This window comes from Cebus imitator, unplaced genomic scaffold (genome assembly GCF_001604975.1).
Source record: "Cebus imitator isolate Cc_AM_T3 unplaced genomic scaffold, Cebus_imitator-1.0 Scaffold31, whole genome shotgun sequence".
NCBI classification, from domain to species: Eukaryota; Metazoa; Chordata; class Mammalia; order Primates; family Cebidae; genus Cebus; species Cebus imitator.
In genome coordinates, this window is record NW_016107346.1 from 2,386,140 (window position 1) to 2,400,143 (window position 14,004).

The 14,004-nt window shown below is 39.7% G+C and overlaps 1 protein-coding gene across 1 annotated transcript in view; it reads right to left on the reverse strand.

The window, feature by feature from the left end:
* LOC108300952 (SLX4 interacting protein) overlaps positions 1-14,004 on the reverse strand; it is a 197,366-nt gene that overhangs the window by 14,053 nt on the left and 169,309 nt on the right. Inside the window, exon 6 of the mRNA XM_017523943.2 lies at positions 11,702-11,790. Coding sequence (XP_017379432.1) covers positions 11,702-11,790 — 89 coding nt within the window. The remainder of the gene's footprint in view (positions 1-11,701; positions 11,791-14,004) is intronic.

The window sequence follows — 14,004 nt, forward strand, 5'->3', positions numbered from 1 at the left end:
AAAGAAAGAAAGTGACAACTGTATGGAACACTGCTGACCAGTTATGAGTGAAAACTGACCACTGGAAGGAAGGTGACTTTGACATAAGCTGTTTTTGGTGAAGTGCCGGGATCCAAGCCTACCTGAGATAGGGTCAAGGGAGAAGTGCAAGTGGCTGCATTTGCACTTCTCCAGTATGGAGGCATACTGAAGACCAGAACTCTCCAGGAGAAATAGAATGTGAACTGTACAAGCAACTTGCAATCCTACAGACCCATTAAAAAAGTAAAACAACACTTTTAAAGGTGAAATTACATTTCAATAATATATATTTAACATATCATTACAATACGTGATCAATATAAAAAATATTCACATTTATATACTAAGTCTGTGAAGTCTGGTGTGCACTTTATACTTAGTGTACATTACTTCTGACTTGCCGTATTTTAAATACAGATACTCCATAGTCAAATGTAGCCAGTGGCTCCAGGTACTGGCCAGCACAGGTCTAGACAACACCACTTTGGAAGAATTTTACAGTAAGGTGAAACAGAGAAATGGGGGCACCCACCATTGTCACCCTCAATACAGCTTGGTGAAGTAGATATTAATACCACACCCCAGGGTCGGATGCTGCTGGCTAGAATCTGGTGTGACATGGACACATAGCATGGGATGGTAACACCACTACAGTCCATCTGACAAACATGGCCTCTATTGGGAATGACTTACAGCCAGCTCTCCAGCACCTGGCTGAAGGCTTTGAGACATTAATATTAGTTGAGGTTGGAGTTTATGGGGGCTGATCTTTGGGGCCACGGCACTAGCCTACTGGTTACTCCAAGAGTCCTTGGGGTATACCGGCCAATTCTGGCTCATCCTGAACACATCGCCCACCCCATATGGTCCTCCTAGTACCCTTCATAGCCATGTTGGAAGCATATGGCAGAAGCTATGCCGCCAAACTCTTGTCTTTAGGACTGTAAAACATTATACGACAGCAATAAAGGGATGAAAAAAAGCTATTCAGTGTTATTAAAATTGTTCTCAAGATGGGACTTCATGTATTCTCAGTCTTGATCTTCTGAGAGTTGGATCTGTTTTCTCATGGTTATGTACATGAATTTCTTCCGATTCTGTTATATTCAATCCCAAATGAAAATAATTAATAATCCAACCATAAGATTTTAAAAGTAGACAATTCACAGTAGAATATTAGAATACATAGTCTTAGGACATATTCAAAATGTTACTGCTTCTCAGTTCCTCCTAATCCCATCTGCTGAGAATGATACACCTAAAGTTGACTGAATCAGGCTGAGACTCCTGGCATATGAGTCCCAGCACAGAGGTGAAAGGGAGTGGAGGCTAAGGTCTCGTGTTCATTTTTGGCTTGTCCCAGAGCCAGCTTCTCAACCCCTTGACGGTTGGTTTCTCTTCTATCTTTCAGGATTGTTTGGAAAATTTAAATGCAGTGGAGGTGTATGAAGCAACTTTGGAAACTGGAAAGTATTGAGCACATTTTCAAACCTGATGCCTTCACAAACCATATGGGGCTGGAGAGAAGGCAAGGATGCCTTGTATTCATGAAGAACTCATATGATTCTCAAAGTCCTTTTCCCAACATCTCATCTGGGCCCCAAAGAGTATTCATCAGGGCAGGTAATGTCACTACGTGATGGATGAGAAGAATGAGACCCACAAAGACTAAGTGTAGGCCATACATACAGTCAGGGGCAGAACTGAGTTTAGAGCCTTCTCCCTGTGCAGTACTCTCTTCTCTTTGCCCAATGGCCACAGTATCATTTGCCATCATGGTTCGACATGGACTTATACAGAAAGAGAAGAGGACTTGGTTCCAGTCCCCTCTTGGTAACTACCTGACTATGAGATTTGGACAACTGACATTCTCTGAGCATCAGTTTCTTCATCTATAAAAGAGAGAGGATAATAATACCTCTATGGTGGATACTCATTTAGTTTGTGGAAGCAATACTCAGATTTTTGTTCTGGAAAGTCACATCTTCAACCCCCATCCAGTGTCCATACATTTCAGGAGATCTTGTTTCCATACATGACTACAGAACTGGGCCTATGGCTGAGACCAAAAGAGATGCATCGGCCATAGCTATCCTAGCAAGAAGCCTGATCTCTTCCTCCTGGAAGGATATGAACCTGGGACTGTCAGGACCAACCACCACACTTAAGCTGAGAGTGAGGCCAACACAGTGGAATCTGGAGCCAAAGATGGTGAGAAATGAAGCCTTAATGATGCTCTTTGTGTCTCTGATCAAGCTGTACCTGAAGTTTGGACTTTTCAGGGGCGTGAGACAAAAACCTTCCCTTTTTTGGCTAAGCCTCTTTGAGTTGGCCTTGCTATCTCTTGAAAATGAAAAAGTTCAAGACTGATAACAATCCCTTTTCAGGTTTGTTGCACTGAATAAGTTATTGTATGGAACAGCCCTCTGCAAACAAAGCCTTCTGCCAACAATAAAAGTAGGTTAAAAGTGTAATATATTATCAGCTTATTTGGGGGGCACATAGTAACATTAAAGTATGAAACTGGAACTATTTTAATTTATAATGAGGCAAAAAGAAACATTACTCCCATACTTTAGTGCAACACCTCATGATTTTTCAGGAGCATCAGCCATGTGAAATGTGACATATTATATGAAAGGCTCAATTAGTTACAGAAAAACAGCCCAAACAGAGCATCTATGACAATGACCACAATCTCAGACCATGAAGCAACAGAGCCATGTAGAAGCCACGTGTCTTTAAAATGAGGGAGAAGTCTCTCTTTCCTAAATTTCACTTATAATACTTCCTTAAATGTTTTGATAATCACGAAGTAAAAAGCGCAAAACAGGTGGGATAGGGTCGCAATGAACAACTAAAAGAAAAGATGGAAGCAGACAAGTATGTGTGTATTGACTCAAGGGAACTGACGCAAACAGGAGGTGAAATGAAAAGTGGCCTTGTATGAATTCCATTGGGACCGAAGTTGTTGTTCTCTAAAGATGATAATAATGATGGACATTTGTTCTGAGACCAAAGGCAAAACTCTTGGTACAGAGGCTAGCACCTGCTATGTGAGTCTGCATGAAATGTCCACAAGGCAGATATGACCTTCCCTATTTCAGACATGAGGAAATTGATGCTCTGGGCAGCCAAGCCATCTGCCCAGTTCCCACAGTGAGGGGCAAGCCTTCATTCCACACGTGTCTGACCCTGAGTCCGTCCTCTGAGGACTTCACTCCTCTGCCTTCCCATGAAAAGGATTGGTCTCTAAGGGGAATTAGAGCCAGGGCTGATGATGCTGCCACTTGGGTTAGTTGTGAATCATTTTCCCTTTAAAATGATTTTTAAAAAGTTTTCTTTTCTTCTGAATTGATGCCAATGAAGCTCTTGTGTAGATTTGGGGAAGCACCCATAAGTAGCTGCTAACAATATCACCCTAAACATGAAATCGGTGAAAAAAATCAAGCAAGTTATTTTGCAGGAAGTATACATTTCACAGGGATTTTCCGGTTTACATTCACCTACCCTCAAGAACCTAAAAATATATCCTGATCAACCTTAGCCTCTATGCTTGAATCTCTGGTGCCAAACAAGTACGACAAATTTGGACATTTTGAAGAATTTATGGGTTTGGGCCAACACTTGACATTGTAAGGCTTATCAACTGTTCTGAGAATTGGATGGAAGCTATTTAACTTAGACCAGAAAAAAACATAAAAATACATTTTTTTTTTAAATTTCAAGGAATTCATGAATCATAGGCTAGTAACCCCAGTTTAAAAGAAGAAGGGAAACAGCTGTAAAGAAAAAAATAGAGAGAAACATAATGGGAATTACCCCAGGCAGAGTTGGGCCACTTTAGGAGGTCTCCTTGTTAAAAAAAAAAAATACCTTGTCTGACAAAGGCCTGTGGTTGAAAAGTACCAGCACCTGCAGGAGGGTAGACAGCACTTTTTTCAGGATGATAAAAGAAGGATGATATCTTTCCTAACATCTCACATGACCGAGCACGTGGGCCTGGAAAGGGACATGGTAGAGAGAGGTGGGCAAACATGAAATCCTGCCATGCAGGGAGTAGCCCAGGGCACTGATGGGAAAAGGGCCTAAGAGCTAGAGAGAACACACCACAGATGATTGTCTCATTTCAAAATTCTGCTCGGAGCTGGCCTTCTGCCCAGGGATGCGGAAGGAACAGCTCTTGCCATTTCCCTGGGACACAGGTACTAAGGCCTCCTGTTTCCAAGACTCAGAGCTCATGATAGTAACAGCTATTGTGAACGAGTCTGGGAACCTCATCCCCAGTTATGACACTGTTTCCTTGGGAAAATCAGTACTGAATGCCAAATCATCTGTTTGCTCATGAACTCTCTGTGCTATCACTGTGGGTGTTCTGATGAAGATGTGCTTTTAGGAATTCAAGTCTGAGAAGCCTGCTGTCTCTTGATTCCTATGTACTTTAGAGAGGTGACTGGGTCCTTCCTCCAAAGCCATATCTCACTTTGAGTCTGCCGGCAGCTACTGGAAATTGAAGGTGTTTAGCTGGGTGGTCGCTGCTCCTCCTCCTCTTCCTGTGGATGTTGGTTAACAGAGCTCCCACTGAAGGTCACAATTTTTGCCTTTAGTATGTCTCTTTCCCCACCACTGACTGGCTGGCTAAATGGGGGGTTATCACTTAACTCTTTGGTACTTCAGTTTTTATAGCTGCAAAATAAAGTTGAGTTCGAAAGTGGAGAAAAAATTAGGGAGCTGAGTTTCTTGGGAAAACAATAATATAAGCAGATGGACAGTGTCAGGTATTTTTTTTATTTCAAGCAGGAAGGAGAAGACTGTAGCAGTCTGTTAATGTGGTGTTAATGGCATTTAAATGAAGACTTCTTCAGAAAAGAAAGGAAATGATGTTGATAAAAATTAATACTGTGTAAGTGCCTTAAACTTTCTATGACATTTTAATATTCATTATTTCACTTGCTCTTTAGGAAAACTTGAGAATGCGGTACAGAAGGTATCATGTTTACCTTTGCTTAACAAGTTAGGTGATTAGTGCTCCACGAAGTCAGATGACTTGTCTAAGGTCATGAGTGAGTAAGGGGAGAGGCAATGGTCAAAACCAGGTCTTTACGTTTTAACTCTAAACCCTTTTTCAGTTGTTCTATTCCCCACCACATTTTTCCTAATCAAATCTATCATGAAAAAGGGTCATCAGTGGAGATTATGAGTCTCTGCACATGCAAAGGTACACTATGAGAAAAAAAAACCCACAAAGGATTAGGGAGCGGAGATACATCCTATTCCAACTTATCCTATCTAACAATCCTCATTCATGTAACGTATCCTATTCTACTTCAGCAAAGGGCAGGTTCCCTTGTGGGGATGACGGTGGTGGGAGGAGGCACAAACCATCTTTTTCACAACAAATACTGCTGGTTAAACATTTGGGAAAATTTTATTATTAAGAAAAGAGAACAAAAATAATTTCATTATTAACAACAGAGAACTCAAGTTCCTGTAACATATAAGCAAAAAACTATCTTTAAAAAAAATGATCTAGGCCGGGCACAGTGGCTCACACCTGTAATCCCAGCACTTTGGGAAGCCGAGGTGGGCAGATCACAAAGTCAAGAGATCGAGACCATCCAGGCCAACATGGTGAAACCCTGTCTCTACTAAAAAAAAAACCAAAAAATTAGCTGGCCGTGGTGGCACGTGCCTGTAGTTCCAGCTACTCGGAAGGCTGAGGCAGGAGAATTGCTTGAACTCAGGAAGCAGAGGTTGCAGTGAGCAAGATTGTGCCACTGCACTCCAGCCTGGCGCCTGGTGACAGAGTGAGACTGTCTCAAAAAAAAAAGATCTTACCCAAGAAATATTTTTTCTTATTTTCTCCATCTTAGTCTAGAAAAGCCAACAGAGGATATCTTTATCCCCACTACCAGCATTTGCACAGGGTCATCCATCTGCCAGTCCCTATAAGGTCAGATGGGGATGGTGGCTATCCAAGGAAAACTGCCCATTGTAGGCCACTTGCTAAGGTTATGGCGCTAATCTATTCCCTACTTGTTGAACATGTTCTGACCCAGAGCCTTGGCCTTAACTGATTGGAAAGGGACAGCGCAGTCAGCCTTGGGAGGGGACAAGCACCATGAGAATTCTTTCATACTAAACAGCAGTGTGACTTAAAAGAAGTATTCAATTTAGTGCTTAAATATTGTCTCTTGGCCATATATTCCACTAATCTTTCTACTTACATGATGCTACAGTGAGGACTAGCCTTGTGTGGCTGATGCAGGTCAGTGGAACCTTGACAGCTATTTTTGGCCACAACTCAAATGAAGCATAAGACAGATAACCCAAATATCTTAGTGACATCAGCAAACTCCAACTGCTAAGGGGCAAAGAAGAGCCTGCTCCCATAGATGCCTCATTGTCATGTGTACACCGACAGTGTAGAAGAGGCAGACAGAGCTTGACTGTCCCTTAAACCTAAAGATCACAATTAGCATGATATTGGTCAATACACAGAATAAAAAAGACCTCATATCATAAACTAAAATACATTACATAAGAATATCAGAAGAAAATATAAGTAAATGTTTATCTAATTTTGAAAAACGTAACACCAAGATCATCAAAAGCAGAGATCATTACAGAAAACACAATTCTGAGGATACATAAACATAATGTATCCTACCATACAGTACTGACATACCAGTGAAAGGAAAATGATAAACCCACTGAGAGTTACTTTCCTTCCTAGATAAGTTTTCATGTACCAGTTTGTCAAATACAAGATCGTCAGTAAAAAAAAATGGACACACTGCTGACAAATAGGTCCTAGTTAACACACACACACACACACACACACACACGGTCCTCAGTTTATTAGGTATGAAGTATAAAGAGATACCGTCTAGATCATTAGCAGAGACCTTGCGTTCAGAGTTGTGGCTAATTTTTATTTTCTTTATATATGTTTGGATTAAAAACTTTTTTGTACAATGAATATGTACAGTTTCAGTAATCAGTTATTAAGTAAAATCTAAGTTCATAATATTGTAGAAAATGTGAAAACAGCCTCTCTCTAATCAAGGAGCTTTCCCTAGTGCTACAGGAATCTCTTGTTAATGTCTTCCATCCAATTCACCACTAGCGCTATTTAGAAATAAGAAAAACAAATTTTTTTAACTCTATGATAGATCATAAAAAACCTGGAAAAGCCATCACTCATTTTCATTTTCTAAACACAAAAATAGAGAATTCTTTTCTTGAATGATCTGATTTATATGTATGCAAAAGCTCTCTTAGGAAATTAAAAGATTCTGTCATGAGGGTACAAATGTCAGTGCACAGTCAAATGTTAAGTAGCTTATTTCTTCTGTTCTAAAAACATAAGGCCTACAGTGTTACAATTTCTATTTATATCTTTCTTAAGATCAAATATAACTACCCTGGAAGTTTTTCTAATCACAATTTTTAAATCCGCAAAAAAATTTCTTCTTTGTGCAAAATTATTTTGTAGTTTTTATTTAGCTACAGTTTTATTTGCTTCCTCCAATAGAAATGCCATGTGAGAAAAGATTTTTGAGATAATTTGATACCCTCCCCCTTGAATGAGAGGAAGCCTATGTCCCACAAAGGCTGGATTATGCACAGCAGAGGACTGTAACAGCCAAGCTAAAAATAACTCAGAAAAATAAACTCATTTTCACTTCAATTTTGTATTCAAAAACTAGAAGGAGAATTCTTTATCACTAAAAAGTAGTGTGACTTAAGAGAAGTATCTGAGTTAGCGCTTCAATATCATTTCTTGTCAGGATGTCCCAGTAATCCTTCTACTTAGGTGATGCTACAGTGAGGACCTAGCCTTGTGTAGCTGGGCTGTGTCTACAGAATCTTGGCAGCTATTTTCACAGCTAGACCACAACACAAATAAAGAGCATAAGGCATAGAACTCAAATATCTTAATGTATATATCCACTTTTAGGCAGTACTAGCACTACAGATCATTTTTTAATTTCCAAAAGGATCACAGGCTTTGATGGCTTCAGTTTTAAAGTAAAGAAGAGTGGGTCTGGGGATTTTGGACTTTCCTTCTGAGGAACGGTAGAAGAGATCCAAAGGAACCCTTGGATCCAGAATGAAAAAATACTTAGGAAAAATGGAGGCCCTATCTGAACAACATTTTTAGGTCACCAGGATATCCTTCAACAGCCTTGATCTGCCAAACTGTAAGCTCCTTGAAGGCCAAAGTGCTTTCTTACTTTTCTTTGTTTCCCTGGTGCCTACCAGAGTTCCCAGTATAGAGCTGGAACTTAGCAAATTATGTTAAAATGTGATGGTAAAAACAGATGGGAAGGCTGATCTCCAGAGACTAGAAGGAATGGCTGTAACTAACACACAATGAAATAGTAGCTTTGTGCTGACCCAGAAATGTCCCAGTTATATACAGAGTTCTATGGTTATTCACACAACTTTAATAAAGAAATAATAGAAATAATAAATAATTTTAAATTTCCCAAAGGCTCCAGGACTTTACATCTGAGAAAGAAAACAGTTTCTACACAGGCTCTTGAGTTTGTAAATAAGAAAATATTGTTGGAATGAAACGTAGCTGGGTGCAATAAAAATTCACTTTATGTTCTTTATATTTCCGAGGAAAAAACAAACCAAATAAAGGTAAAAACTCTCAAAAAGACTCCCCAGTCCTATATCTAGCAATGGGTCAAAAACTGAGGCAACAAGAATTTTGAGATTTCTTATGAGAAACTCTAGTAAGAAAAATACAATGACTCATTTCATAATAATGCCCTTTCTTCCCAAAGTACACATCACAGTTCCCACATCCCTAGCACACGGGCACTCTGTGCAGAGCTATTGCAACACAGGGGATCTCCCTGCACCAAAGTCCCTGAGTGGACAAGAGAAATGCCAAAAGTGACAGCAGGGACAGACCTCCCTGGCGCTGCGGTGCTTAGGGGCAGTGTGGCTGTATCGCCGTATAAAGGAGGGGGATTACCCCCTTTGTACTGCCTGATCTGGAACAGCAGTTCTTTTGTGCAACCACCTTTAAGAACTGGGGAGCTAAGTGCAGCTGGCTTCCTTGTCTACAGGTTCAAAGAATCCCTTGACAGAGTAGTTTTGAATAGACGTTCCCAGATTTCCTAACAAATTGTCACTTAGACACTGAGAATCCAAAAAAAAAAAAAAAAAAAAAAAAAAAAAAGATGAAGGAAAGGGAATGTGTTCTCCTCAAGGCTACAGCACAAGTAAGGCACCCAGGCTGTTGCTCAAGTACTAGTTCACTCCCCTGTCACTTCTGTGGCTACAGTGAATTAATAGTTACAGAGAAACAACTGAAGTTTATTGCCAAAGAAATCTCTCCAATATAACTATTGCCAGAACCAATTTTCCCAGCCTTGCCCAGTCATGTGTTCCTCGGAATTGCTACCAAGAGAAAATGAAATGGATCCTGACCTTTGGTGAATATTCATGTAAAGTGATAAAAGAATTCAAAGCTTGACGGAAGTCTAGGGGATACTCACAGGAGCCTGACATCACCGACTCTGTGCATTTGAAGTACAGAACAAGTGATAAGAACGCCTTCTCTCAGGCAGAAGGCAGTTCTGGAAGGGAAGAACTGTTTATTGATCCTTAAATAGCTGAGACAGGCAGACTCTGCAGAGGTCAAATATCAATGAGAATTAAACTACAAGACACTTCTGGTAGAAGGATGGTGTAGTTGGCTTGATGGGCCATTTGTGGGAGAGAGACCTTTACTTGACCTGGGTCTTTTATTGTTTCTAGTAACAACAGGCCTGAGGAAGTGGTGGATTGGAGGCCTGTGAGGAGGGTGGGTACAGAGGTGAGCAGGCTAGGCAGGGGGTGCGCAGAACTTGAGCCCAGATATGAAGCTGTTGAGTAGTGCCAGGCTTTAGCTGACACATGTGGCTGGGAAAGTGCGTATGTGAAGAGACAGAGGTGGAGTAAATGAGCAACTGAAGAGACAGAAACTGATGACAACTAAAGACAATCACTCAAAACAAGGAACGAGCCTCAATGTGGAAATGGTATTTTCCTCCTAAGTTAACGTGCTTAACTCTGGTCATATTATCGCTGGTTATCAGAAATTTTAAAGATAAAGAAGTGGAACTCACTCATGTAAAAGGCTGAGACTGGTGAGCTTTTCAGAATGAAAATTCTCAATGTTTAGGAAGCCCTCCAGATTATAGGATTTATATGACAGCTGCTACAGAAAACTTACATCTGTATAAATACCAAGGCCCCTAAGGGGGATAATATTTCATTTGTATTGAGATGTTTTAATCCCTCCTTAATAATTTAAGATATTAAGTATTAATATTACATATCAGATACAAGATCTAATTTCTCCTGTATTTTATTTGAAAGTAATAATACTTTCTGGTACAGTTAATTGTTGTTTTCTTAAACCATAGATCAATTTCTTCCTTGTTCTGAATCAGTTAAGCTATATTATATTTTAGATGTATGCCAATGGCATTACCACTTTAGTATTTATTAGTTTATGAAGATAACTCAACATCCTGGAAATATTTCAAAAGACAAACCTTATACTTTTCACCAAATTTGCCTCGTTCATTTAATGTGTATTCTTAAGAGTCTGACTGATGGATGAAGAAGAGGAAATATGAGCCACACTGGCTGTTGTGAAGGGTTTCTCTGCACCAAATGCAGTACTTTTCCTGGGTCTCTATTCACCCGTGTAGTCTCTGAAACACTCTTCTTATGTATTTATTTAAGATGAGATAAGAAGCTGGTTTTAGACGATGTGGGCCAGATTTCAGATTTCATATGGATTAAAAAATAATAAACATCAAGGGTAATCTAATATTTCCATAAATTATTTTAGAAGCATAATAATCATGTCATACTTCATGGCCCGGTTAATGTCTGCTGGATTTTTTTTTCTGTTTGTTAAAGATTCAAGTCATATGTCCCTGTTTGTTAAAGATTCAACTGATAAATCCAAAAATATGAAAAAATGTCCGTGTAGAATTCAGGCAGACTGGACTGTGATTGCAACAAACACGCACATATGCAACAAGAAAACTTTCAAGTGTACATGTTCACCTTAAAAGACAAAGCAGTAAGCTGCAGTTCTGAGTCAGTTTTCTTTATCTATTTGTCTGAAGAGACAACTCCAATAAAACAGAAACAGGCCCTGTTGGAGCTCAAGACTTAGCATGAGAAAAGGGAGAGAGAGATGGAGACAGAGAGAGAGAGAGAGAGAGAGAGAGGGAGAGAGAGAGAGAGAGCGAAAATGAACCCTATCAGCTATGAAATAATACACTGGGGAAAAGTACTGGTTCTCATGAAAATGTCGGTGATTCACCATGGAATAAAATTTAAAAGCCACTGACCCCAATGAAAGCCTCCAGTGGAAACATGTGGATTTTGCTTCATTTCACTTAAAGACTTTTCTTTATTTCATTTCAACACTATCATAAGCACCATCAGTTTTTGTGATGTGTTGCTTTCTCATTTAAAATTGATATGGAAAAGGTACTGCTGGTTAAAATGGTCTTCCGGAAAAGAACAATGCACAAATTAGCCGATGTTACCAGTTAAAATAGGTAGGCCTTCCTGTTCTCTTAAAACATTTTTTTACAGTAACTCAGCATTTGAGCAGACTTGTTTGTTTATAGAATTTTTTCATACTCACCAAATCTTCATTCTGATTTGCCAGAAGATCACAACTGAATGCAAGCTGACTGACACAAACCACAAATCTGTCAGGGAATACATGGAGCTCTGTATAAAATGAAGAAAAGCAAGTTAGTAAAGGCATTAAAAAGCTATAAACACAGAAATGGTTGTTCCAGATTTTGTGTTCATTTTAAGTTACTGAAATATGCATATCCATATGAGACACACGTCTCTTCTCTCCTCCCATCCTTTCAGTGTTTGCCATCAATAGGGCAGGGTAAGCACAAAGTTCCAGGGAGAGCTGAAAAAGCTGCAAATTGGTCCACCTGAGCCCCGGGACCATGACATTGCAGGAAACCCCCAGGCAGAACCTCTGCAGCCTCACCTCTGTGTCAGTCTGATGTTTTCTGATTAGAACTCCTATTTGGAAAATAGGATCAATGTTTCCAAAATGAGCATGTAAGACTTACAGAGGAAGAGGAAGAGTATTAGATAAAATCTAAAAATGTGACCCATCAACGTTTTTACTAGTTACTTTACTTATCATCTCCTTGGTCAGCTAGTCTTAGAGAGGTCCCCAACACTCTAAGTGGGCAAACTACTAATCTGAATCAGGCTGGGAAAATAGCAGCTTCTCTTACAAATTAATGATCCAACTATTTAGAAAATGATTAAATATACAATAAAGATGATAAAATTACACCATAGTCATAGTAATCTATTATTGCTGCTTCTTAAAACAAAACCGCAACTTCCCATTGGGAAAGACTGAATGAATCACTGAACTGGACTCCTCAGCATTCAATGAAAGGAACAGAAGATGGTAATGACATCTGGATCTTTCCTTCTCTCATCAGTCTGTCCATCCATCCATTTGTTCCTCAGCCTCCAGCTACCCAGGCATGATGTCTGGAGTGATGCTGGGCTGATGCCAACAGTGTCTGTTCCAGGTGGGAGGGGAGGGGGCTCTTCTCCCTTTTTCATGTTTGGTTGTACTACTTGAATATTTTTATGATACACGTCTGATATTTGTGATAGAAATGAAGTCACTTTTCTAACAAAGAAAGCTTCCCTCTTACATGAGACCAGTTTTTTTTTAAAGATGGATATTATGAATCAAGTGAGTAAAGCCTTTTATATACATTGCACACAACAGCAATGACTGAGGTAAAACGTATCTCAATCTGATGCACCGCTTGGAAGCCAAGCAAGAAGGTGTCAATTACATGGACACAGAACTTAAACAAGTTAACACCTTACACTACTAGGCTGGCTGAAATGATCCCAAAAGGCCTAAGCAGTTGTTGGTCCAGTAACAGCTCTCTCCTTACCCTGTTCACCACTGCAGTCTCCTTGGCAGTCACCCTCCCTATTCCAAGTTATCCTATTCAGAACAGCAGGTTAACAGTTATTAAAAAAAAGAGCTCTACTCATCCTGCTCAAAAACCTACCATGACTCCTCAGTGCCCAACATGCAAAGTCCTCCATGATTAAAGATTAACCTAGTGTTCTGGTCTTACTGCCAACTAGTCCTCCTCATGAGGAAAGGCCCCATTTCAGGTGGGGCCTGGGTGTTTTTAAACTTTGACCTCTTGTGGGTATGATATCTGGCTAAATGACTAGAGATGGACCTTGAGAAGCCAGAAGAATAAAATTAGCAAAGCAATTAATATTTATTCATTAGTTCTTGACAAATCTTATTGAGATAAGTGGTATATAGCCTGTTTATCATTCTATGGGAGGGAAAACTGAACCACAGAATTCATTATTTGTCCACCCTCCCCCTGAAAAATCATAATATTGAAATACAACAGTTCATTAGTGGATCAGAACTGGAATTCAAAATTATCAGTTCTATCAAAAACTTCTTCTGTGTTTGCATTTCTTCCTCTGAAAGGTAACAGTGCTAGAATGGCAGATTTTTAACATTTTGGTGCCAGGTAGTAACAGAAAGCAACTTCTCCACCGTTTTGTTCTGTTTAGGTCATTATTGAGAAGTTGTATTATTTTAATATTTAAATAAAGATTTAGGCAATAACAGTCCTTACTATAAAGGGTACAGATACAAGGTTAGCTGACATTTTACTAGAGAATTGAGCAAAGTGGAAGACCTTGTTAAGAAAGCAATATATCTGAGGCTCGACACGTTGGCTCATTGCTGTAATTCTAGCACTTTGGGAGGCCAAGGAGGGAGTACAGCTTGACCCCAGGAGTTTGAGAACAGCTTCAACATAGTGAGACCTCTTATCTACCAAAAATTAAAAAAAAAAAAATTAGCCAGGCGTGGTGGCACACATCTGTGGTCTCAGCTACTTAGGA